Here is a 25168-nt window from a genome sequence, read left to right as displayed (position 1 = left end):
GGTACCCTTTATTCCTATCAAGGTAGATGGGGAACAGAAACCATCGTGCTCATCAGCTCTTCTGACTCAGAGAAGGTTCCAGCAGCTCCCCTGCCATTTGGCAGGGTCCTGGGGCTGGTTCCTTTATATTCTAGTTGCCCTTTTAAACTGAGGCTTTTTTTCTGTGGGCAGATGAGTCTGCTCATGGTTCCTCATACTATCTCTGCCCACCTAAGTCCACAGCATCCAGGGTGGGGGCTCCCTTCATTCCTGTATCTCTGTCTCTCGTGCCATTCTCTTTATGGTCCCTCTGTTGTTCGCTGTGCTGTTCAGAAGCTGTTCAGTCAGTCCTCAGTTCTTCTTCAGGAGGGAACTGCTCTGATATAGCCATTGATTTGGGATGTCCATGGAGTGGGGTAAGTTCAGGGTCTTACTCCATGGCCATCTTGAACAGAAGTCTATCCTTTATTCCTTGAGACATCTCTCCATTTCCCATAAAGGGGGAATGCTGGTTAAAAATAATGAAGTTCTGCTCACCATCTTGGAGACATTCACGTCAAATTTCCATTGTCAGGATTCTGTACCAGTATACAGAACAACCAGTGTGGGAGGAGAGAGGGAACCAAGAACCAGGCTTATGGTAGCGTGGTAATGCTGGCCTTGGAACTCCAATAATAGTCATTTCTTCTTTTTAGTATACTCTTAGTTATATTTATATTTAGTACACTCTTGGTTATATCTATTTTACCTGTCTAGGATGCTCTTATACTTAATTCCTGGTACTTCTCTTATTAAAATGTTCTACCTTGGGGGTGCCTGAGTGGCTCAGTGGTAAAGCCTCTGCCTTCGGCTCAGGTCATGATCCCAGAGTCCTGGGATCGAGCCCCACATCTGGCTCTTTGCTCCACGGGGAGCCTGCTTCCTCCTCCTCCTCTCTCTCTCTCTCTGCCTGCCTCTCTGCCTACTTGTGATCTCTGTCAAATAAATAAATAAAATCTTTAAAAAAAAAAGTTCTACCTTTTGTTTGTTTGTTTCCCTGTAATATATTTGATCTGGCTACTAACTTCTATCTCTTCTTACTTTACTTCCTTACCATGCCATCTTTATCACCCTATTTGATCTTCTTTTTCTTTTTAAGATTTTATTTACTTAAGAGAGACAGAGAAAGTATAAGTAAGGAAAAAGACAGAAGGATGGGGGAGGGGCAGAGGGAGAGGGAGAAGCAGGCTTCCTTCTGAGCAGGGAGCCCAATATGGGGCTTGATCCCAGGATCTGGAGATCATGACCTGAGCTGAAGGCAGATGCTTAACCATCTGAGCCCGGGTGGCTCACCAGCTGTGTCTTTAGGATGGATGGGACTATATCTGACACCATAGCCATTTCACAAGCTATTTCAGCTCCACACTAATTTCTTTTTTCTTTTTTCTTTTTTTAAGATTTTATTTATTTATTTGACAGACAGAGATCACAAGTAGGTAGTGGGGCAGGCAGAGAGAGAGAGAGAGGAGGAAGCAGGCTCCCTGCTGAGCAGAGCCCAATGCGGGACTCGATTCCAGGACCCTGAGATCATGACCTGAGCCAAAGGCAGAGGCTTAAACCACTGAGCCACCCAGGTGCCCCCCACACACTAATTTCTTAAAGTAGTCTTTGCCTACCTGCCCATCTATATTTGTGGAAACACAATCTCTGTGAGAGCTTCCAGCAGCCACCTGTGGCTGGGTACACCAAAGATCCACAATAAATGCACTGAAGGCTCACAGTTCTCTTTTGAAAAGATTGGAGAGGGGCGCCTGGGTGGCTCAGTGGGTTAAGCCGCTGCCTTCGGCTCAGATCATGATCCCAGGGTCCTGGGCTCTCTGCTCAGCGGGGGGCCTGTTTCCCTTCCTCTCTATCTGCCTGCCTCTGTCTACTTGTGTTCTCTGTCTGTCAAATAAATAAATAAAATCTTTAAAAAAAAAAAAGAAAAAGAAAAAGAAAAGATTGGAGAATAAATGATACTGTGTAGTGGCCAAAGTCTGGACTGAGAGCCAGAATGCCTATGTCCGGATTTCATAACTGTGACCTTGGGCAAATCACTTAACGTCTCTGTGCCAGAGTTTTCTCATCTGTCATAAAGACAATAAATTAAATGGTGAGATAATAATGCATGATGTGCTACTCTTATTAATATTACTACTACTTAGGAAGGAAGGGTCAAAAGAGCAACCAAAGAACATTTATAATCAATGCATGAAATGGGAGAAGTCATACCGTAATGCTTGACTCATTGTGCTGGTTGCCCACTGGCCACTGTGGATATAAACTCTTTCATTCTGTCCAATATCACTAGTCTGTTTAAAACTCTACTTTCCTGAGGGAGGAGCAAAATGGCAGAGGAGAAGGAGACCTAAATATCATCAGGTCTCTGGAGTTCAGCTAGATAATCATCAAACCATTCTGAACCTCTACAAACTGAACAGAAGATTGAAGAGAAGAGCAGCAATTCTAGGAACAGAAAAGCAACTGCATTCTGGAAGGTAGGATATGTGGAGAAGTGAATCCGAGGTGACACAAGGGAAGAGAGATTATAGGAGTAGGGGCCGGCTCCCAGAAAGCAGTATAGCAGCGAGCACAAAGTCAGAACTTTCAGAAGTCTGCTCCACTGAGGGACACTGCTCCAAAGGCTAAGTGGGAGGTGGAGCCCTCACAGGGACACAGTGATCTCAGGACCTAAGGGTTCACAGAAAGCCCAGGGGTATCTGAGGGCGGCAGAGCTGCCAGATATCAAAGTGTGGAAGCCAGCTGCAGAGATGGAGCCAAGGAGGGGCTCTCAGCTCAGGGTTACCTTTATAGTCATATTCTTACAGTCATTACAGTTATCTTTACAGTCATATTCCATCCCTACTATGATCCAAGGCACAGTCCAGCCATTGCTCTTTGAGCGGGGAGCCCACAAATGGCAGATCTGGGGAGACTCTCCTTCCTCCTCCAGAAGGAGCAGTGTGGGAGCACATGGCAGGAATCTGCTGGGTTTGGCAACTCCAAATGGGACCGTGCACCAGATATAGAAACATTCGGTCACAGGCTGGGTGAGCTTAGAGTGTGGCCGGAGATCAGGGAGAAGGGAGTGATTGATTGCATCTCTATGAGGGTGCACTGAGGAGTGGGTCCCCAAGCCCTCAGCAACTATGGGCTGGAGACTAGGATGCTGCCATTTTCACTCTCGTCCCTCAAAGCTCTAAGGAAAACATTCAGGGAATAAAAGCTCCAAGAGCGAACCCCAGCAGATCGCTTAAATTGGCCCCTAGTAACAGTGGTGCAATTCCGCCTCTGCAAAGACATTTGAGAATCACTGCAACAGGCCCCTCCCCCAGAAGATCAGCAAGATCACCCAGCCAAGATCAAGTTCACCAATCAATAAGAACTGCAGAACTCCAGAGCTAGGGGAAAGCAACACATAGAATTCATGGCTTTTTTGTGTGTGTGTGATTCTTTAGTCTTTCAAAGTTAAATTTTTAAAATTTTATTTTGTCTTATTCTATTTTTAAATTTTTTTCTATTTTAATGTTTTTAAACTATTTTATCTTATCAATACCTTTTAAAAAATCTTTTTATATTTTCATTGTTATAGTTACATTCTATCCCTTCATTATATTTAACCTTATCTTTTTATACATATAGGTTTTTCTTTCTTTAAAATTTTGGGATACAGTTTTTTTCTCACAGATCAAAATATACCCTAAATCTAGCGCATGGCTTTGTTCTAGTCTCCAGCCTGATCACATTCTTTCCTCTTTTTTTCCCCCTTTTTTCAACCAACTTATCAATTCTTTTATAATCTTTTTAAATTTTCATCTTTACAGTCATATTCCATCCCTTCATTATGTTTACCCTTATTTTTGTATATATATAAATTTTTCTTTCTTTAAAATTTTGGGAGGCAGTTTCTTCTAACAGATCAAAATACACCCAAAATCAAGTGTGTGGCTCTGTTCTATTCACCAGTCCACAAATGTGTGTGTGTGTGTGTGTGTGGTGTTTTTTCTCCTTTTTTCTCCCCTTGGTTTCAGGTCTCTTCTGATTTGGTTAGTGTATATTTTGGGGAGGGGGGTCATTGCTACCCTTTTAGTATTTTGTTTTCTCATTCATCTATTCTTATCTGGATAAAATGACAAAGAGGGAAAAACTCACCTCAAAAAAACAAAAAACAAGAGGCAGTACCAATGGCTAGGGACCTAATCAATACGGACACTGGTAAAGTGTCAGAACTAGAGTTCAGAATGATGATTATCAAGGGGCTAGCTGGGCTCCAGAAAAGCATGGAAGATACAAGAGACTCCCTTTCTAGAGAAATAAAATCCCTTTCTGGAGAAATAAAATAACTAAAATCAAACCAAGTTGAAATTTTAAAAAAGCTATTAATGAGGTGCAATAAAAAATGGAGGCTCTTACTGCTAAGATATATGAGGCAGAAGAGAGAATTAGTGATATAGAAGACCAATTGGTGGAGAATAAATAAACTGAGAAAAAGAGAGATGAACAACTACTGGACTACGAGGGGAGAATTGAGAGATAAGTGATACCATAAGATGAAACAGTATTAGAATAATTGGGATGCCAGAAGAAGAAGGAGAAAGAGAGAGGAGGGCAGAAGGTATATTGGAGCAAATTATAGCAGAAAACTTCCCTAATTTGGCAAAGGGAACAAGCATCAAAATCCAGGAGGCACAGAGAACTCCTCTCAAAATCAATAAAAACAGGTCCATAACCCATCATCTAATAGTAAAATTTACAAGTCTCAGTGACAAAGAGAAAAATCCTGAAAGCAGCTTGGGACAAGAGGTCTGTAACATACAATGGTAGAAATATTAGATTGGCAGCAGATTTATCCACGGAGACCTGGCAGGCCAGAAAAGATTGGCATAATATATTCAGAGCACTAAATGAGAAAAATATGCAGTCAAGAATACTATATCCAGCAATTGCATTACTGGGTATTTACTCTAAAGATACAAACGTAGTGATCTGAAGGAGCACGTGCACCCGAATGTTCATAGCAGTAATGTCCACAATAGCCAAACTATGGAAAGAACCTAGATATCAACAGATGAATGGATAAAGAAGATGTGGCATATATACACAATAGAATACTGTGCAACCATCAGAAAAGGAAGTCTTGCCATTTGCAATGATGAGGACAGAACTAGAGGGTATTATGCTAAGCAAAATAACTCAATCAAAGAAAGACAATTATCATAGGATCTCTCTGATATGAGGAATTTGAGAGGCATGGCATGGGGTCGTGGGGGTAGAGATGGGAAAAAAGAAACAAGATGGGACCGGGGAGGTAGACAAAGCACAAGAGACTCTTAATCTCAGGAAACAAACTGAGGGTTGCTGGGGGGTCGAGAGGAGAGATAAGGTGGCTGGGCTATGGACATTGGGGAGGGTATGTGCTATAGAGAGTTCTGTGAATTGTGTAAGACTGATGAACAGATCTGTACCCCTGAAGCAAATAATATATCATATGTTAATAAAAAAACAAAACAAAACAAAAACTCTACTTTATTGATTATGTAGAATGGTATTATTTCTTTAAACATTTGGTAAAATTCTTTTTTTTTTTAAGATTTAATTTATTTGACAGAGAGAGAGAGAGCAGGCACAAGCAGGGAGAGCAGGAGAGGGAGAAGCAGGCTCCCCACCAAGCAGGGAGCCTGATGCGGGGCTCAGTCCCAGGATCCTGGAATCATGACCTGAGCTAAAGGCAAACACTTAACCAACTAAGCCACCCAGGTGTCCCTTTAAACGTTTGGTAAAATTCTGCAGTGAAAACATCAAGGCCTGGAGACTTTTTTTCCAGAGGTTCTTAAACCATAAATTTAATTTCTTTAATAATATTAAGATAATATATTACTTCTTGATTGAAGAAAAAAACCAAACAACCTTTGCTTTCCTTACCTCATTCCCTCACTAAAAAACTTTGGATACGAGGAGTCAAGATGGCGGAGAAGTAGCAAGCTGAGACTGCTTCAGCTAGCCGGAGATCAGCTAGATAGCTTATCTAAAGATTGCAAACACCTGAAAATCCATCGGCAGATCGAAGAGAAGAAGAACAGCAATTCTGGAAACAGAAAAACAACCACTTTCTGAAAGGTGTTTTCTTTTTTAAAAAATTCTTTTCTTTTCTTTTCTTTTTTTTTTCTTTTCTTTTTGTTTTTTTTTTTCTTTCTTCCTTTTTGAACCTCTTTTTATCCCCTTTCTCCCCACTCACGATTTTGGATCTCTTCTAATTTGGTTAAAGCATATTTTCCTGGGGTTGTTGCCACCCTTTTAGTATTTTACTTGCCCCTTCATTTACTCTTATCTGGACAAAATGACAAGACATAAAAATTCAACACAAAAAAAAGAACAAGAGGCAGTACCGAAGGCTAGGGACCTAATCAATACAGACATCGGTAATATGTCAGATCTAGAGTTCAGAATGACAATTCTCAAGGTTCTAGCCGGGCTCGAAAAAGGCATGGAAGATATTAGAGAAACCCTCTCGAGAGATATAAAAGCCCTTTCTGGAGAAATAAAAGAACTAAAATCTAACCAAGGTGAAATCAAAAAAGCTATTAATGAGGTGCAATCAAAAATGGAGGCTCTAACTGCTAGGATAAATGAGGCAGAAGAAAGAATTAGTGATATAGAAGACCAAATGACAGAGAATAAAGAAGCTGAGCAAAAGAGGGACAAACAGCTACTGGACCACGAGGGGAGAATTCGAGAGATAAGTGACACCATAAGACGAAACAACATTAGAATAATTGGGATTCCAGAAGAAGAAGAAAATGAGAGGGGAGCAGAAGGTATACTGGAGAGAATTATTGGGGAGAATTTCCCCAATATGGCAAAGGGAACGAGCATCAAAATTCAGGAGGTTCAGAGAACGCCCCTCAAAATCAATAAGAATAGGCCCACACCCCGTCACCTAATAGTAAAATTTACAAGTCTCAATGACAAAGAGAAAATCCTGAAAGCAGCCCGGGAAAAGAAGTCTGTAACATACAATGGTAAAAATATTAGATTGGCAGCTGACTTATCCACAGAGACCTGGCAGGCCAGAAAGAGCTGGCATGATATTTTCAGAGCACTAAACGAGAAAAACATGCAGCCAAGAATACTATATCCAGCTAGGCTATCATTGAAAATAGAAGGAGAGATTAAAAGCTTCCAGGACAAACAACAACTGAAAGAATTTGCAAATACCAAACCAGCTCTACAGGAAATATTGAAAGGGGTCCTCTAAGCAAAGAGAGAGCCGACAAGTGGTAGATCAGAAAGGAACAGAGACCATATACAGGAACAGTCACCTTACAGGCAATACAATGGCACTAAATTCATATCTCTCAATACTTACCCTGAATGTGAATGGGCTAAATGCCCCTGTCAAAAGACACAGGGTATCAGAATGGATAAAAAAACAAAACCCATCTATATGTTGCCTCCAAGAAACACATTTTAAGCCCGAAGACACCTCCAGATTTAAAGTGAGGGGGTGGAAAAGAATTTACCATGCTAATGGACATCAGAAGAAAGCAGGAGTGGCAATCCTTATATCAGATCAATTAGGTTTTAAGCCAAAGACTATAATAAGAGATGAGGAAGGACACTATATCATACTCAAAGGGTCTGTCCAACAAGAAGATTTAACAATTTTAAATATCTATGCCCCCAATGTGGGAGCAGCCAACTATATAAACCAATTAATAACAAAATCAAAGAAACACATCAACAATAATACAATAATAGTAGGGGACTTTAACACTCCCCTCACTGAAATAGACAGGTCATCCAAGCAAAAGATCAGCAAGGAAATAAAGGCCTTAAATGACACACTGGACCAGATGGACATCACAGATATATTCAGAGCATTTCATCCCAAAGCAACAGAATACACATTCTTCTCTAGTGCACATGGAACATTCTCCAGAATAGATCACATCCTCGGTCCTAAATCAGGACTCAACCGGTATCAAAAGATTGGGATCATTCCCTGCATATTTTCAGACCACAATGCTCTAAAGCTAGAACTCAACCACAAAAGGAAGTTTGGAAAGAACCAAAATACATGGAGACTAAACAGTATCCTTCTAAAGAATGAATGGGTCAACCGGGAAATTAAAGAAGAATTGAAAAAAATCATGGAAACAAATGATAATGAAAATACAACGGTTCAAAATCTGTGGGACACAACAAAGGCAGTCCTGAGAGGAAAATATATAGCGGTACAAGCCTTTCTCAAGAAACAAGAAAGGTCTCAGGTACACAACCTAACCCTACACCTAAAGGAGCTGGAGAAAGAACAAGAAAGAAACCCTAAGCCCAGCAGGAGAAGAGAAATCATAAAGATCAGAGCAGAAATCAATGAAATAGAAACCAAAAAAACAATAGAACAAATCAACGAAACTAGGAGCTGGTTCTTTGAAAGAATTAATAAAATTGATAAACCCCTGGCCCGACTTATCAAAAAGAAAAGAGAAAGGACCCAAATAAATAAAATCATGAATGAAAGAGGAGAGATCACAACTAACACCAAAGAAATACAAACTATTATAAGAACATAGTATGAGCAACTCTATGGCAATAAATTTGACAATCTGGAAGAAATGGATGCATTCCTAGAAACATATAAACTACCACAACTGAACCATGAAGAAATAGAAAGCCTGAACAGACCCATAACCAGTAAGGAGATTGAAACAGTCATTAAAAATCTCCAAACAAACAAAAGCCCAGGGCCAGACGGCTTCCCGGGGGAATTCTACCAAACATTTAAAGAAGAACTAATTCCTATTCTCCTGAAACTGTTCCAAAAAATAGAAATGGAAGGAAAACTTCCAAACTCATTTTATGAGGCCAGCATCACCTTGATCCCAAAACCAGACAAGGATCCCACCAAAAAAGAGAGCTATAGACCGATATCCTTGATGAACACAGATGCGAAAATACTCAACAAAATACTAGCCAATAGGATTCAACAGTACATTAAAAAGATTATTCACCACGACCAAGTGGGATTTATTCCAGGGCTGCAAGGTTGGTTCAACATCCGCAAATCAGTCAATGTGATACAACACATCAATAAAAGAAAGAACAAGAACCATATGATACTCTCAATAGATGCTGAAAAAGCATTTGACAAAGTACAACATCCCTTCCTGATCAAAACTCTTCAAAGTGTAGGGATAGAGGGCACATACCTCAATATCATCAAAGCCATCTATGAAAAACCCACCGCAAATATCATTCTCAATGGAGAAAAACTGAAAGCTTTTCCGCTAAGGTCAGGAACACGGCAGGGATGTCCATTATCACCACTGCTATTCAACATCGTACTAGAGGTCCTAGCTTCAGCAATCAGACAACAAAAGGAAATTAAAGGCATCCAAATCGGCAAAGAAGAAGTCAAATTATCACTCTTCGCAGATGATATGATACTATATGTGGAAAACCCAAAAGACTCCACTCCAAAACTGCTAGAACTTATACAGGAATTCAGTAAAGTGTCAGGATATAAAATCAATGCACAGAAATCAGTTGCATTTCTCTACACCAACAGCAAGACAGAAGAAAGAGATATTAAGGAGTCAATCCCATTTACAATTGCATCCAAAACCATAAGATACCTAGGAATAAACCTAACCAAAGAGACACAGAATCTATACTCAGAAAACTATAAAGTACTCATGAAAGAAATTGAGGAAGACACAAAGAAATGGAAAAATGTTCCATGCTCCTGGATTGGAAGAATAAATATTGTGAAAATGTCTATGCTACCTAAAGCAATCTACACATTTAATGCAATTCCTATCAAAGTACCATCCATCTTTTTCAAAGAAATGGAACAAATAATGCTAAAATTTATATGGAACCAGAAAAGACCTCGAATAGCCAAAGGGATATTGAAAAAGAAAGCCAACGTTGGTGGCATCACAATTCCGGACTTCAAGCTCTATTACAAAGCTGTCATCATCAAGACAGCATGGTACTGGCACAAAAACAGACCCATAGATCAATGGAACAGAATAGAGAGCCCAGAAATAGACCCTCAAATCTATGGTCAACTAATCTTCGACAAAGCAGGAAAGAATGTCCAATGGAAAAAAGACAGCCTCTTCAATAAATGGTGCTGGGAAAATTGGACAGCCACATGCAGAAAAATGAAATTGGACCATTTCCTTACACCACACACAAAAATAGACTCAAAATGGATGAAGGACCTCAATGTACGAAAGGAATCCATCAAAATCCTTGAGGAGAACACGGGCAGCAACCTCTTTGACCTCTGCCGCAGCAACATCTTCCTAGGAACAACGCAAAAGGCAAGGGAAGCAAGGGAAAAAATGAACTACTGGGATTTCATCAAGATCAAAAGCTTTTGCACAGCAAAGGAAACAGTTAACAAAATCAAAAGACAACTGACAGAATGGGAGAAGATATATCAGACGACAAACGACATATCAGATAAAGGACTAGTGTCCAGAATCTATAAAGAACTTAGCAAACTCAACACCCAAAGAACAAATAATCCAATCAAGAAATGGGCAGAGGACATGAACAGACATTTCTGCAAAGAAGACATCCAGATGGCGAACAGACACATGAAAAAGTGCTCCATATCACTCGGCATCAGGGAAATACAAATCAAAACCACAATGAGATATCACCTCACACCAGTCAGAATGGCTAAAATCAACAAGTCAGGAAATGACAGATGCTGGCGAGGATGCGGAGAAAGGGGAACCCTCCTACACTGTTGGTGGGAATGCAAGCTGGTGCAGCCACTCTGGAAAACAGCATGGAGGTTCCTCAAAATGTTGAAAATAGAACTGCCCTATGACCCAGCAATTGCACTATTGGGTATTTACCCTAAAGATACAAATGTAGTGATCCAAAGGGGCACATGCACCCGAATGTTTATAGCAGCAATGTCCACAATAGCCAAACTATGGAAAGAACCTAGATGTCCATCAACAGATGAATGGATCAAGAAGATGTGGTATATATACACAATGGAATACTATGCAGCCATCAAAAGAAATGAAATCTTGCCATTTGCAACAACATGGATGGAACTAGAGGGTATCATGCTTAGCGAAATAAGTCAAGCAGAGAAAGACAACTATCATATGATCTCCCTGATATGAGGAAGTGGTGATGCAACATGGAGGCTTAAGTGGGTAGAAGAAGAATAAATGAAACAAGCTGGGATTGGGAGGGAGACAAACCATAAGTGACTCTTAATCTCACAAAACAAACTGAGGGTTGCCGGGGGGAGGGGGTTTGGGAGAAGGGGTTGGGATTATGGACATTGGGGAGGGCATGTGATTTGGTGAGTGCTGTGAAGTGTGTAAACCTGGTGATTCACAGACCTGTACCCCTGGGGATAAAAATATATGTTTATAAAAAATAAAAAAATTAAAAAAAAAAAAAACTTTGGATACCCCCTGCTGTTTCTGAGATGAGCCAGAACGCTTAGTCTCATTTTTAAAGCCTCTTTCATTATGAACCAACAATAACACAAGTTGATCTACTCATAGTCCCTAGAAGGGAACCTCAACATTTTTCCTCCTTCTGCCTCTGTCCCTAATCCAGCACCGTGAGTCCCTCAGTTATTCAAAATCCCAGCATCCTTCAAGGCTTAGTGCCCCTCCACCCCCCACCAACACACACACACACACACCCTCCTGTGGTTCATCTTCCCAGACTCCTTTCCCAGGAACCTAATGACAGGGTCAAAACTGGATATCTATTGTTCATTTTTGTGTTAATGTCAAAGAAAGGCATGTTCCCAAACAAAAAATATGCTCTTTGGGGACAGAGATGGAGAGTCCTGTTCTCCTCCATAACAAAGGTTAACCAAGACACTCTGAATCCACTTCTTGACTAGACTTCAACCTTGGTCTATAAAAACTTGAACAAACACCCACATCGCTTTTCTGAGCTCAATGCCACAATAACCCCAGCCCCACTTGAAGTGCTTTCCTGAGAAAGCAAGGCTGCCAGAACAACTTCCTACTTGTTCTACCCCACACCTGAGGGTGGGCCCCTTGTCTCCCAGTCTCTGTGGGAGGGCAGGAGCCTAACTTCAATGAGCTCCAGCTAGCAAACTCAGATGGCTTTTACGAGGAATGAGCACACTTCCTATGTCTTATAATTTTTCATTCCCTGACTACTGAGACTCTCCTAGCCCCCTCCCAATATCCTCATTTTCTCTTTAAAAGGCCATCACTTGTGTACAAACCAAAGTTGAGTTCAGTTGACACTGCACACGTTTCCCTATTGTAATAGTTATTACTGATTAAAATCTGTCCTTACCACTTTAACCAGTCTGGCTTTGTTGACCTTTGACATCCGCATCCCCTGTAGGCCTCACGGAAGCAACTGTAGCAGCCAACATGGGCAGGGCCCTCCGCATCACCAGGATATATGGGGACCTGACAGGCACTGACGGTGCTGTGGGGTACCATTGTGAAGTCCGGTTTTCTAGGTGAGCGACGTGTGGCCTGAGGGGAGACCACAGCCCTATACTGATAGGAAACCTGCCCAGCACTTCAGCGCTAAGCCTTTGTTTCTCCTCTACTAAACAGGTAGGGACAAGGACAGCAGGGAGGGTCCAAGGTACAAGGTACAAGGGACTCCCTGCAGGCAGTAAGCCCTCAGCAGCACGTGCTCTGGGGAGACTTCACATTCCCCTGCCACAAACCACACCACCCAGAAACCCCACCAACTGGCTCTCCCCAATCCACCCCACCCCAGCACTCAGGACCTCTGCTCAAAGAACCTAGAACACCCACTGCATTTCAGAACCCACTTCCCCACTTACACTGCCAAAAGGGTGCTGAGGGCTTTTCCCCTTAACAGAGGAGGGCTTTTCTCTATAAAGAGCACTGAATGATACTTGTTTGGGGGAAAAAAAAAAAAGATTCTAAAAGAGAATAGCCAATAAATCCATTTTCAAACACTTTGCCAAAAACAAAACTCCACATTGATATTAATAGAGATAATTGTTGTAAATAATGGGAAAATAATTCAATATCCTAATCCTTTTAAGTGAATTTAAACATCTATCATATAGAAAACTCTAAAATCAACTGTGTACCATGGGCTTTGGTCTACATACGATGGATGTAAAAATAATACTTAATGGATATAAAAGTCCGAAATAAAGGCTCAAAGAGACCCAAGGCCATCCGTATACCTAATCATGGGCCCTCTGCAGCCTTGTAACAGTTATCCATATTCATGCCTCTGTACTCATTCTTCTGGGAAAAATAGGAAGAAAATATCCAAACTGTGGCATTCTACAGTCTCTCTCCCTTCAGCTCTTCCCTAAAATGGATAGAGTGGAACTTGTTCTGCCAAATACATTCCTTGGGGTAATTGATAATTTATGATCTTGCATCAGCCCCAGTGTTAATGATAAAGTATGACATCAGCCTTGCAGAGTCTCAAATGGCATACGACAAAGTCCAGCCCCACAGAAACAAAACACCCCAGCTACAAAAAACAATTCATCCAGGAAAATGCTTCAATTCGAGCACTTTGAGGTGATGAGCACTGCCTGCCTCTGGGACAGGAGAGTGGCGACTGTGAATTCGTTTGGCACAGCACAGCCACGTGTCCGGCACCTTTTTGACCCACGGTATTTCAGGGCTAATGCCTATGTCAGGTTATAATTCATCAACATAACATACAATGGGAATGATACCATTTTTTGGGTGAAAAGCAACATTATTCTATATCTTCCACTTGGGAAGTGGCTTGGAAGAGTCAACAATGTGCTTATTAATGTAATCAGTTATAGAATATTCCATTTTACCTTGTTTGGAGGAAACAAAAGGTCCATCCCATAAAGACTGATTGATTGCTGAGGTACCTAAATGTCTATCAGACTCTGACAAATGCGCCAGATGCAAATGGAAGTAGAATCCAAAGCATGAGGAAATCAACAGCCTCTCCAGGACACATCCTTGGGGTGTGGGTGTCCTCTAAACCCAGCGGAAGGGAAGGTGGAGGATGACAGGAATGGAATGGCTCTCCCTTGCTTCCTGGGAGGACAGGCTCTCATCATTTCCACTATGTCAGTTAGCTGGGCTTTCAAGGAACACCAGGATGCCTGGAACCTGCAGAACTTTCCCAGCTGACTGGCATGGTCTCTTGGTGACAGGGAGACCCTCAGATTGTTTCAAAGTGTCAGCATACTGACCACTCTTCTGTATAATTACAATCCTAGAGGAAAGCTACATGCTAGCTTCCCTCCACAGGGCAGGGGATACATATTGTTTCCTTGCCAGTAAAGAAAGCATTGCAAATTCACAGATGGAAAGTTCACACTTAAGGACTGGAACGACAGCAGCAGCAGGGGCGCGCCCAGCCACCTTTGCAGTCAGAATATTGGCACGGCCTCTCCTCTCCTGTCTGACGGTATTTTCCACATCCAGAGAGGATTTGCATTTCATTAGCTAGTCTTAAACATGTACTGTTGAAAACGTGATTCTGATGTTACTTGAAATGCCATAAATACTGTATTTCTTCAAGTCCGAGAGTGTGTGTGTGCCTGTGCTATAAGAAATCAGTGAATAAAGGGGGGAAAAAAATTCACAGAGAATCTAATTTAGTGGTAGTCCTAAAGAAAGCAGTGTGTTTGGGTTAAACCAACCTTTTGCCATGAACACTGTTTCAACTTGAGATAGGAGATCCTAAAAGGTCAGTCTTTTTCTTTCAGACAAGGAAAACAAAGCACCTGTTTTTTTCCAAGATCTCTTGTGACCTCTAGTGGTCTTCTTTAAGAAAATCAAATCCATCTTTCCTCAACCACATATTCCATTTTAGAATTTGGAGATGGATTTTGGAACCGTTTAGTTTCTCCTCCTTGGAAAATGTCGTGATTTTTTAAAATGACGGAGGATTTCAAGCCCTAAATGACTTCAAAGCACGTGCAAAGCCAGTAAGAGGCCCCTGCCGTTTATACCACCAGGATCTGATCCAAAAGTCCGTCTTGGCACGCTGTCACTCCAGCTGGATTGTTAACCAGATTTTATTGGCTGGGTCACTTACCGGGACTCAAGACAAGCAACGGTGAAGCTCCTAATTGCGCTCCCCCGCCATTTTTAATGCTTTAGGATTCTAATAACTTACGCCTCAGAACGTTTATTTCTATGAAATTGCTCAGAAGTCCAACTTAAGCAAATCCAAAAAAGCAACTGCTTTAAAAGGTGAAAAGTTCATGTTTAAAAACCAACAATCTTACATTTTAAAGCCCGCAATTGTCTTTCATCTATTTTACATAGCAATAATGTTGACACAATCTGGTTAACCTTTATTGCCAGCAGAAAAACAGCAGTCCATTTTAGTTATTTTACAACACTGATTGACAGCACATAACCCTTTCCTGGCGAGTCCTTCCCAGGACTCCCCCAACCCCCATGAAAGATTTGAAAAGGGTAGGTTTTCCCCCAGAAAGACTATTCCAACAGTCTCTCAGTCTGAGAACATCTCAAACCCACCGATGAGTATTAATCAAGCCCACTATAGATTATAAAGTTATGTCCAGAAGGAGTTACACTTTAGTTCAAATATTATGCAAAATATAGAACAGTAACTATAATAGTTACTGTCTAAGTGGAGGGGCTGATTACAGCACAATTTTCCACATGGGTACATCAAAGAACCAGGACTGGGTATTACAGTGTTAATTTCCTGGTTCTGAACATGTTGCTAGGTAAACAGGGCAGGATAATTACATCCCAAACCTTTCTCTGGTCTAGTGTTTTAAGAACTGTGTTCTTCACTGTTAATTATCAGAGCAAGTAACTATTGATGAGACAAATGTCAAAAAATCAATGTGGGGGAAATAATAGAAAAGCAGCAGCCTAAGAGAATACATGGCCTCGCTCATCTGACCTTCTGAAAAATCTTTTTTCCTCCACCCTTAAGGAAGGGACGTGATCTATATAAGTGCATTTTCTGGCTACCTGAAATTCTACACCTGCTAGTATCAAAACTTGAATGTGAACATTTTGAACAGAGGGCTTCTTAAAATGTGCCATATTCCTTTACCTTCCAACAAGCAAAACCGAAAATTGTCATAGCATTACCATTCCCTCATGAATTCACTACTATATGCTAAATTGTCCTTTTATAAATGCCTCTTCCTCCTTACAAAGTAAGGAAAATTGTGCTGTAATCAGCCCCTCCACTTAGACAGTAACTATTATAGTTACTGTTCTATATTTTGCATAATATTTGAACTAAAGTACTGTCATCTCTTTGCCATCAGGACTTTATTCCTCTTGGGGCTTGCTACTTGCAGATTTTCTGTGGGCTGGGCAAGCAGGACGTTTCACCCTCAGAGGCTGAAGGAAGAAGACCTCAAGGTCAAGAATCAGGAAGGTTTACTTCAGGCCAGGACAGCCTTGTCCCCTTGAAGTTTGTAGCCCATAACTCTAAAGTTTTCAAGGGCAAAGGAGGAAGGGAAGGAAGGCCTGGGATGGAAAGGAGGAAGGAGAGAAACTAACTCAAAAACATCAGTTTACCATGTGCTTACTAGGAGCCAGCGCTGGGCTGGGCACAGTCTATACATTTTCTTGAGCAACATATACCCCGAAAGCCAAGTGGGGCATCAGTGAGTAGATTAGCAAAGACGTCAACTTACTAAAAAGTGAAACAGGTCATTTTTAAATATGCTACCTCTGTACATGTCAGTTTCAGTATAGATTTATATACTATTTTCTATTACAATAATAGAATATATAAAATTATCTGATTCTACAGGATTATCTTTTACAGTAATAGATAATAATACCATAACGTCTTGCCAAATATCTATGCTGGAAGTAATTAAGCTTTAAGATTCCTCAAGAAAATGCCAGCTGCCAAGATCCAAATTTGGTATACTGCCTACACATTTAGAGAAAATATGGAGCTTCTGGGTTGGTGAATGCATGGAAATTTGGCGAGAGTGGCCCACATGGAGAGGGCATAGAAGCTCTGCTCTCTTTCCCACACCTCACCCTGTGTATCTCTCCCATCAACTATTCCTGACTTACATCCTCTTATAATAAATTGGTGACCTAGCAAGTAAAAAAAAAAGAAAATACTTTTGGAAATGTTCCTCCCACACCTGCTGTTCCTCTCTACCCTCCCAACCAAGACCATTTATTTTGTAAACATACATTTAATCAGCCATCTCGATAATTTCTAAATTGGAAATTATTTTAAATTCAACTATTTTATTTCAAACAAAGACTGTAAAATGGCACTCAAATCAATAGATATTTAGATAACTGCAAATTAAAATAACAAGTTATTGGCTTGACCTAAGAGACTGGAAACAGTAACTGAAAACATCCAGCATTGGTGAAGTATAAGGAAACTAGACTCCACTGGTTAGAATATAAAATTTATGAATATTTTGGTTGAATAATTTGGTAGCACCTGTTCTTAAATCTTAGTATTTAATGCACTCTTACCCAGAAATTCCACTTCTGGTACCTACACTACAGAAAAGAAAATAGCATGAGTACCCGAAGATACACGTACAAGGCTGTAGTACTACTTGTTTTAGGAGAAAAAAATAAGGACAAATTTCCATAAATTAGGAATAATTAAATGAATAGTAGAGCCACATGTTGAAATACCATGCAGCCATTCAAAAGAATAAAACTGATCTGGAAGGATGATGAACAGTTATATTAAATGAAAAATACAATTAACAGAACATATGATCATTACTGTATACAGACAAAAAGAGAGACAAAGAGTGAATATACATATACTGGCACATGTATGCACAGCTATATGCTCACGTAGAAGAATGCAACAAGTAATTTTAGTCTAAAAAATTGTTCTAATTTGAAAATATAATTCATTTTATTAAATGAACCCATCCCTCAAGCTAATTAGCAAAGGGCAGAATAAAAGGAGAGATTTTTAAATGAAATGAAGACAAAAATTCAGCAATTATTAGACTACTTACAAGATCCTAAGCAATAAATTTATGTAAATTTCTCATAACATAATAAAGAAACTGCCTCCTTGTGAATACTTTTACAATAAGACTTCCTTAAAGACTGTATTTCATGAAGGGCAGGAGGACCTATTTTCCTGTGCTGATACTAACAAGACAAACTTCATAAATCAAGAAGGAGGATTTGAAAAGTGAGAGAATCAATTAAAAATGTTAGTAAAAATTTTCTTCACTCCCAGCATTCCTTTTCTTCAGAATGCACTTGGCTTGCATTAGCATTTGTATCCTGACCAAAGGGGTTTTACAAAGAGAATTATGATGCGTGTATTTAGCTATGGATTTTAAAAAAAAAAAAAAAGGAAAAAAGGAAAGGAAAATGGTTTTCTATAAGGAATTTTCTTCTCTCTTGTCCTAAATTAGACAGATAATTTATATCGCTTTATTTTACTGCTCGGTAATGTTTCTTTAGACACATGCTGTCTGGATCTCAGAATACAACGTAAATTCTCTACGTGGATAGTAAAAATGGAATCACCTTACATTGTTTGCATAATGTTCATCATCTGCCTTCTTCTCTTTATTTTCCTTCATCACCAAACTTCTCTAAAGACCAGGGGATATCCCCCTGCTTTCCCTTCCTTACCTCTCAATTATTCAGCTCACTGCAATGTGATTTCTAAAACTCAACTCTGCCCTTCAAGGAGGGACAAGACCAGACCCCAAACCAAGGGGCTGAAGGTAGGTCACTGGTGACTATGTGCCCATTGTTGGCACAGAGGAGTCAATGGGATGAGCTTGAGAGAAAGCTGAGGCCCAGGTCCTAGAAAGACAGAGTTCAGAGCCATGAGGACAAGAGAAAAAGGAGAGAAGCAAACCAGGATGGAGCAGGGTTAGGGCTGGAGACTGGGAAGAGGCCAGTGGAGGGGGGCAGCCACCCTCCCTCTCACCCAAAGTTCATTCAACTTTTAATAGATACAGAATTCTCCCAAGTTATCAATTTTTTTTTCTTAAATGAGTTTTGGCAGATTGTGTTTTTTAAGGAATTGACCCATGTCATCTAAATTATTGAATTTACAGAGTCCTTATCCTTGTCTATGAGATCTAGAGTGGTATCACCTCTTTCATTTCTGGTATTGGTAATTTGTCTTTTTTCTTAGTCAGTTTGGCTAGAAGTTCATAAGTTTTATTCAACGCATCTGTATCTTTTTAAATTTCTAAATCCAAAGGCCTCTTCTTTAGACACAAATTATTTGATTTCCCCACATTATTTGCCAGACTTAAGAGTCTGACTTCTCTAAGACTTCTCTCCCTCTCTTCTAGCTTTCTTCCTTATTATCCTGAACAGCTCATTTTTCACCTTTCAAAATTCTGCCCTAGGCCTCTGCTTTTTCACCTTAAAACCTCCTCCTCAACTAGACAACCTCCTTTATTTTCATGACCTCCTCACTCATGAGAGGACCTGTTATTACCACCTCCCACCTAACCATCTAATGTTCTTATTTCTACTCTCGGCTAAGGAACCCACCACCATTCCCACACACATACTTGAAAACCCAAGTCACCGTTAACTTGTTCTCATCCATCAACTTCTCCACCCAGCTGGCAACCAAACTACACTTTCCCCCTCAGACATTTCCTTGCATCCCTGCACCCCTTGGCCCCCCCACCTGAATCTCTTTGACTTGTCACTGCCTGAATTCCAACTAGGATCATTTCTTGGCCAGACTGTTCTGTGCTCCTCCTCCCTTATAAGCCACGAACCACATGACAGTCAGTTATCTTTTATACCCAGGCCATATCATGCCTTTCTCCATCAGTGTTTCCTGTTGGCTCCACGATAAAGCCTTCTTATCATAATTCTTTCTTTGCCATCCCGTGGCCTGCTCTTCCTGTCCACACCTCCCACAGCTGCCACACTTGTCTACTGCCTGCGAACAGACATTCCAGGTGCTCCCCTGCCTCCACAGCTTTGCTCAATCTGTCCCTTTGACTATCCTCTGGCTAATCCTTGCTGACCGGATTCAGAAGCTCCCTTCTCTGTGAGGCCTTATTTTAAATTATTTTTTTAAATTGAGGCATAGTAACATAAAGTCAAATGCACAGGTTTTAAATTGGGTGAGTTCTGGCAACTGCATACCCTCCAATCAATACACAGAACATAACCACTGCCCCAAAATACCAGTGTGTTCCTTCCAGGTGCACTCTTCCCTCCACCAGAGACAACCACTCACCTGCTCTCTCTCCCTCCAGATTACCCATTTGTGCATCACATGAGAGGAGTCAATAGTTTATGGTCTTTGTTTCCGTGTCTGCCTTCTTTTACTCAGCATGAACGGAGATTGATCAGCCCTACTGTGTCTATAAGAAGTTCATTGCGTTTCACTGCTGAGAAGCAACCACTGCATGGATGCACCACAGTTTGTAAATGTAAACATCTACATATTGATGGGTATTTAGATCTGGGGGTGGGGGTGGGCCACAGAGGTTCTCTCTGAAGCTATCTTCCTCCTTCTCTGTCCTTTTCTTTCCTAAGCCACCCAGCATTCAAGTTCATTGTAGCTGGGTTTGTCTTCCCTATTTAATATTTTTTAAAGAATTTATTTATTTATTTGAGAGAGAAAGAGAGAGGTGGGGGGGTGGCGACTGAGAAGCAGGATTCACGCTGAGCAGGGAGCCTGATGCAGGGCTCAATCCCAGGACACTGGGATCATGACCTGAGCCAAAGGCAGACACTAACCAACTGAGCCAACCAGGCACCCCTATTTAACTTAATATTAATAATATTTCATTTCCTTGAGCACTAACACGTGACTGGAAGTGTGCTAAGTACTTGTTCTAACTACTTAGATGATCCGTCAGCTCATCCAGTCATTGCAGTTATCCCATGCAGTAGACAATGCCCCAATACTGGGAGAAAACTGAGGCCTGAAGAGGCCAAGCTCCTTTTTTAAGGTAACCCATTTGGTCAGTAGTTGAATCAAGAAGAGAATCTGTATCTCATGCTGCTATTGCAAATTCTTAACAATTATGCTGTAATACCACATGACTGGCAAAGAGTAAGCTCTCACTTCTTAAAAACTTAATACTTTCTAAAGAAATCCAGCATTTGTGGCAACAGTTGACCCAGTAAAACATAATTTATTCTTCACTGATAAAACCAAGTGATCAGCTTTGTAAAATGATTTCATATGCACTTTTATTTCAAAAAAGCCCTTTTATTTTGGTCACAATTTTGTGAGTCAGAAATCTGGGAGGACTCAACTGATCAGTCCTTGCTTGGGGTCTCTACTATTGCTGCAGTCACATGTCAGCTGGGCTCCAGATATGGAGGGGCTGTCCTTGGCTGGACGTCCACAATGGCTCATTCACATGGCTGGAGATCTATGCAGACTGTCAGTGGGAGTCACACTGGGGCTGTGGACCCCAGGGCCAACATGCAGCCTCTCCAGCACAATAGTCTCCCAAGATCACCTTGTAGGAGAGCTTGTGGGATGGAAGATGGTGTTGCAGCCATCTTTGAAAATGGAATGTGCCAGAGCCATCTCCTTAAGGCTGCTAAACTTCGGGGCATGTCTTTGGGGCCACTGACAGTAAAGACCTTCAATTTACAAAACTCCTCTTTGGGGTCAATCTCAGAAAACAGGTGGGCTTTACTGGGAAAACTAAACAGGCAGGTTTATTTTTAAGTATATTTGGAAGTTATTTCACCCAGTGTGGGATCGAGGAGTGCATGTTTTCAGAAACCCCTTCGGTAGTAAATGTGCAACTTTGCCAGCCACACAGTACCAAATGAGTCTTGTCAGATATTTAGTCCTGTAAATTAAGTTAGCAGGGGGAACTGTAAACATCTCCAAAGGCATCATAAAATAATTTAATCCAAGCTACACACACTCATGTAAGAATTGGCAATTTCTTTGTACAGTAAGTGTCCAGGTTCACGTGAGGTCAGAAAAGGCGCTGCTCCAGGCTTACCTGGCCCTGCGGATGTGCAGCTGGGGGTAATGCTTCTGCCTGTGACATATATGCACAGCGAAGTCCTCATCGTACGTCAGACTTGGAATGTTCCCCACTTGCTCAAACACGGTTATGAGAGTTGAGCCTAAATCATTCAGAGAAAGAAATGTGGCCTCGTTTTACCAAGGGATAACTTTTGGACTTCAGAACAAAATATAACTTCTGTACTAAGTGGTATTTTAATTGTTTTATGATCAAATAGGCACATGATACATTTAGGGCCTGGTGACCCAGCTTATTGCAGTTCCCCCAGAGCGCCACTTTCAGCATGAGTTTCCCACCTTGGCAACTGCGGACAGGAGGTGGTTGCGTAGACCTTACCTAGGCTCATATAGGATGGCACAATGAGGAATATGAAATGCAGCTCCGGCACTGCCTTAAACACGCTCCTGGCAAGGGGAAGAGAGGGCGACACAGGTGTTAGGACCAAAGCAATTCTACTAGCTGGCACTGTGTGAGACACAGGCCTTCACTAAAAACATCAGCTGTTCATCAGTCCACCTGGGCCCCTCTGCTGCTTGCCTGCAAAGGCAAGAACATCTTCAAGGTAGTTTCTCTTCCTTCTCTATGCATCCTGAAATTCCAACTGGCCTCTTTTTTGTCTGTTCTATGGAGGTAGAGTGAAGAAAGAGTGCCACATTCATGTGGCACACCAGATTTCTGCTGACATTAACCTTTGACCTGGCATCTGGATGATCTGGTGTGACATTACAAAGTGACTTGAAAGCGGAGGCCACCACCCCCAAATGTCGGTGCAGGCTGTCAGAGACCCCGCACCATCACCAGGTAGCCTGACGGATCATGTTTCACCACGCCAGATTATTCAGGATGCTTCCGCAGTCTGTCAGGTTAATAAACGTTTCTAAAGATAAGATGGAGGAGAACTATTTTTAGAAACATCCAAACCTGTGATGCTTTACTCCCCCTCCCCACAAATCTTTTTTTTTTTTTTTTTTAATGACTGTACTACCTGTTTGCCTCAGGGATGATCCTGAAAGATGTGTGTCAAAGGGAGTGTTGACTCAAAGAAATGTCTATGGTTTTCTTTCAGAAATAGCACAGCTATTCAACATAGAGGCTTCAATACAGCCATGGGTTACAAGCAAATTAAACACCTCAAAGGATCTCATGTCCTTTGAAAATATTTTAAAACGAGGCACACGGTCTCTTTCCTGTCATTTTGGCACTAACAGGTCTTGTCTGCGGTGTGTCGGCCAGCCCCCCTGACGTCCTCCTCTGCAAGACCCCAGCCACTCACTGAGTAATCTCTCTGCAACAGCCAACAGAGTACTCGTCCACGGCCACAAAGAGGTGCAGGAACAACGTGTTCAGAGGCTGCACAAGAAAGAGAACAGGATTAAAGGCTGAGTCAGCATTTGGGCCGCCTCAGGGGTGGTCAGGGGGACAATTTGGAGGTAGCCACAGTCTTGGAACTGCCTGGTTTTGGGGGTGAGATTTTATGTGTATGGTGATGAGACACTCAGGCAGTGTTCAAGCTATCTCACTGACTCCATTTGCTGCCTTCTGTCCTCGTAGCTTAGAATTATTCAAGGAAACGGGGATTGTAAATGAGTCCAATGCATCCAGCCCTTCGTCCTGCCCTCACGAATGGGGCTCGGGGCAGGGAAGTGCCTGCAGGGGAGTGAAATCGATTATTAACTCAGTAGTCTTGTCCTCGGGGGGTGTCTATGCCAAGTGAAAGACAATCACCCATTCCCTGGGGCTCTTGAGTCAGCAGCTGCTGCTCTATTCAAGTGACACAAGAGAAAGATTCTCTTATGAATTTGAAGGATGGAAGGCAGATGCCACGTTATGAATCCAATGGCTTGTTTTGTTCAACATTCCCAGAGTCAGAATCAAATATTACTCTTGGGATCCAGAAAACCTGAGAGCTGGAAACAAAGTAGCAAGATTAGAACTGGACTTCAGGTTAAATATTTCCAGTTTTTAAAGAGCTTTGTCCCCTACTTCTGAAGACATTTAAAGTGGCCTCAATAGTGAGCAGTTATTCCGTACATCCAGCCATGGGTCCGCTCAACTCGGTACCCAGTGTTTATGGACAAATCTTCCAATTTCAGAGCTAATGCAAATGTGAGGGGGTTTACTGGTGAGGGTGCTGCTTGCACCTAGATCAGGACAACAGGAGTGCTTTCTGTGTTTCTCGTCCTCTGAGCAATGTTTTTAGGCAGCCTTGGGTTACCACCCACACAGCTGTGTGCCCCTTCTGTTGGATAATGCATACCTTAGGAATACTCAGAAGGGGTGTTTATCAGACATAAAATGGCAAGAGAAGAATCATGAGCTTGGTTCAGGCAAACAAGAGAAACCCTATCATTGCGATAGCAATAGCTACAACAGTGCTGTGAGCCCTCCCGTGTGTTACCGGCTCACCCCACAACCACCTGACTTAACACCTGCTTCAGATTCTGAACAGGACTAGTCCTAGGAGTACACAGTTTATTATTTGGCTGATTTATCTTCCAAATTCTCTCTTCCATCAAAAATATAATAATTCAACATTTATTCTTTAGCTTTACGATAAAAAGCATTACTTCAGTTGCAAATACCCCTGGGCTAAGTAAGACATTAAGCCTTGAGGCTTTATATCAATGCTGTCCAGTAACAAAATAACTTGAGCCACAGAAGCTGCATATGTAATTTCCTAGTCGATGTATAAAAAAAGAACAAAGATAGATATGTAAAATTCATCTTCAATATATTTCATTTAACCTAACATACTTAAATTATCATTTTGACAAATTAGGAATTGTGAGACATTCTACACTCTCTTTTCCTACTAAATATTTGAAGTTCAGTGTCTATTTTATTACACTTAAAGCACACCTTAATTCAGACTGGTGCACTTCAAGTACACAATAGCTACACATGGCTGATGGCCACCATAAGGGATGGCGGAGCTCTGCACTGCTGAGGAGTTTAAAATGTGTTCAAAGAGAAATAACCTTAAGAGAATAAACAAAGGAACCAAAGGGGAAAGAATTTATGAATAAGGGTGTTGAATTAGGATGTTTGAAAAGGTAAAATCGTGGTCCTAACACAAACATCCAAATAAACACAGAGTTAGTCACAGAGTTAGTCAACCCGTCCATTAAGGATCTGATCAGTGGGATGACAGAAACAATTTGCAGTACCTGAGGAGCTGGTTACCTTAGGTAT

At 41.3% G+C, this 25168-nt stretch overlaps 1 protein-coding gene across 4 annotated transcripts in view; it reads right to left on the bottom strand.

The window, feature by feature from the left end:
* The window catches only part of CFAP61 (cilia and flagella associated protein 61), a 296197-nt gene that overhangs the window by 253755 nt on the left and 17274 nt on the right, over positions 1 to 25168 (bottom strand). For all 4 annotated transcript variants that reach the window (XM_059134156.1, XM_059134153.1, XM_059134154.1 and 1 more), the window contains 3 exons: positions 23250 to 23326; positions 22313 to 22380; positions 21950 to 22076 (listed from right to left, as the gene is read on the bottom strand). In XM_059134156.1, coding sequence (XP_058990139.1) covers positions 21950 to 22076; positions 22313 to 22380; positions 23250 to 23326 — 272 coding nt within the window. The remainder of the gene's footprint in view (positions 1 to 21949; positions 22077 to 22312; positions 22381 to 23249; positions 23327 to 25168) is intronic.

The sequence above is a fragment of the Mustela lutreola genome, chromosome 9 (assembly GCF_030435805.1).
Source record: "Mustela lutreola isolate mMusLut2 chromosome 9, mMusLut2.pri, whole genome shotgun sequence".
Classification (NCBI taxonomy): Eukaryota; Metazoa; Chordata; class Mammalia; order Carnivora; family Mustelidae; genus Mustela; species Mustela lutreola.
The sequence above is the reverse complement of the archived record's forward strand: the minus strand, read 5'-3'. Positions and strand labels throughout refer to the sequence as shown.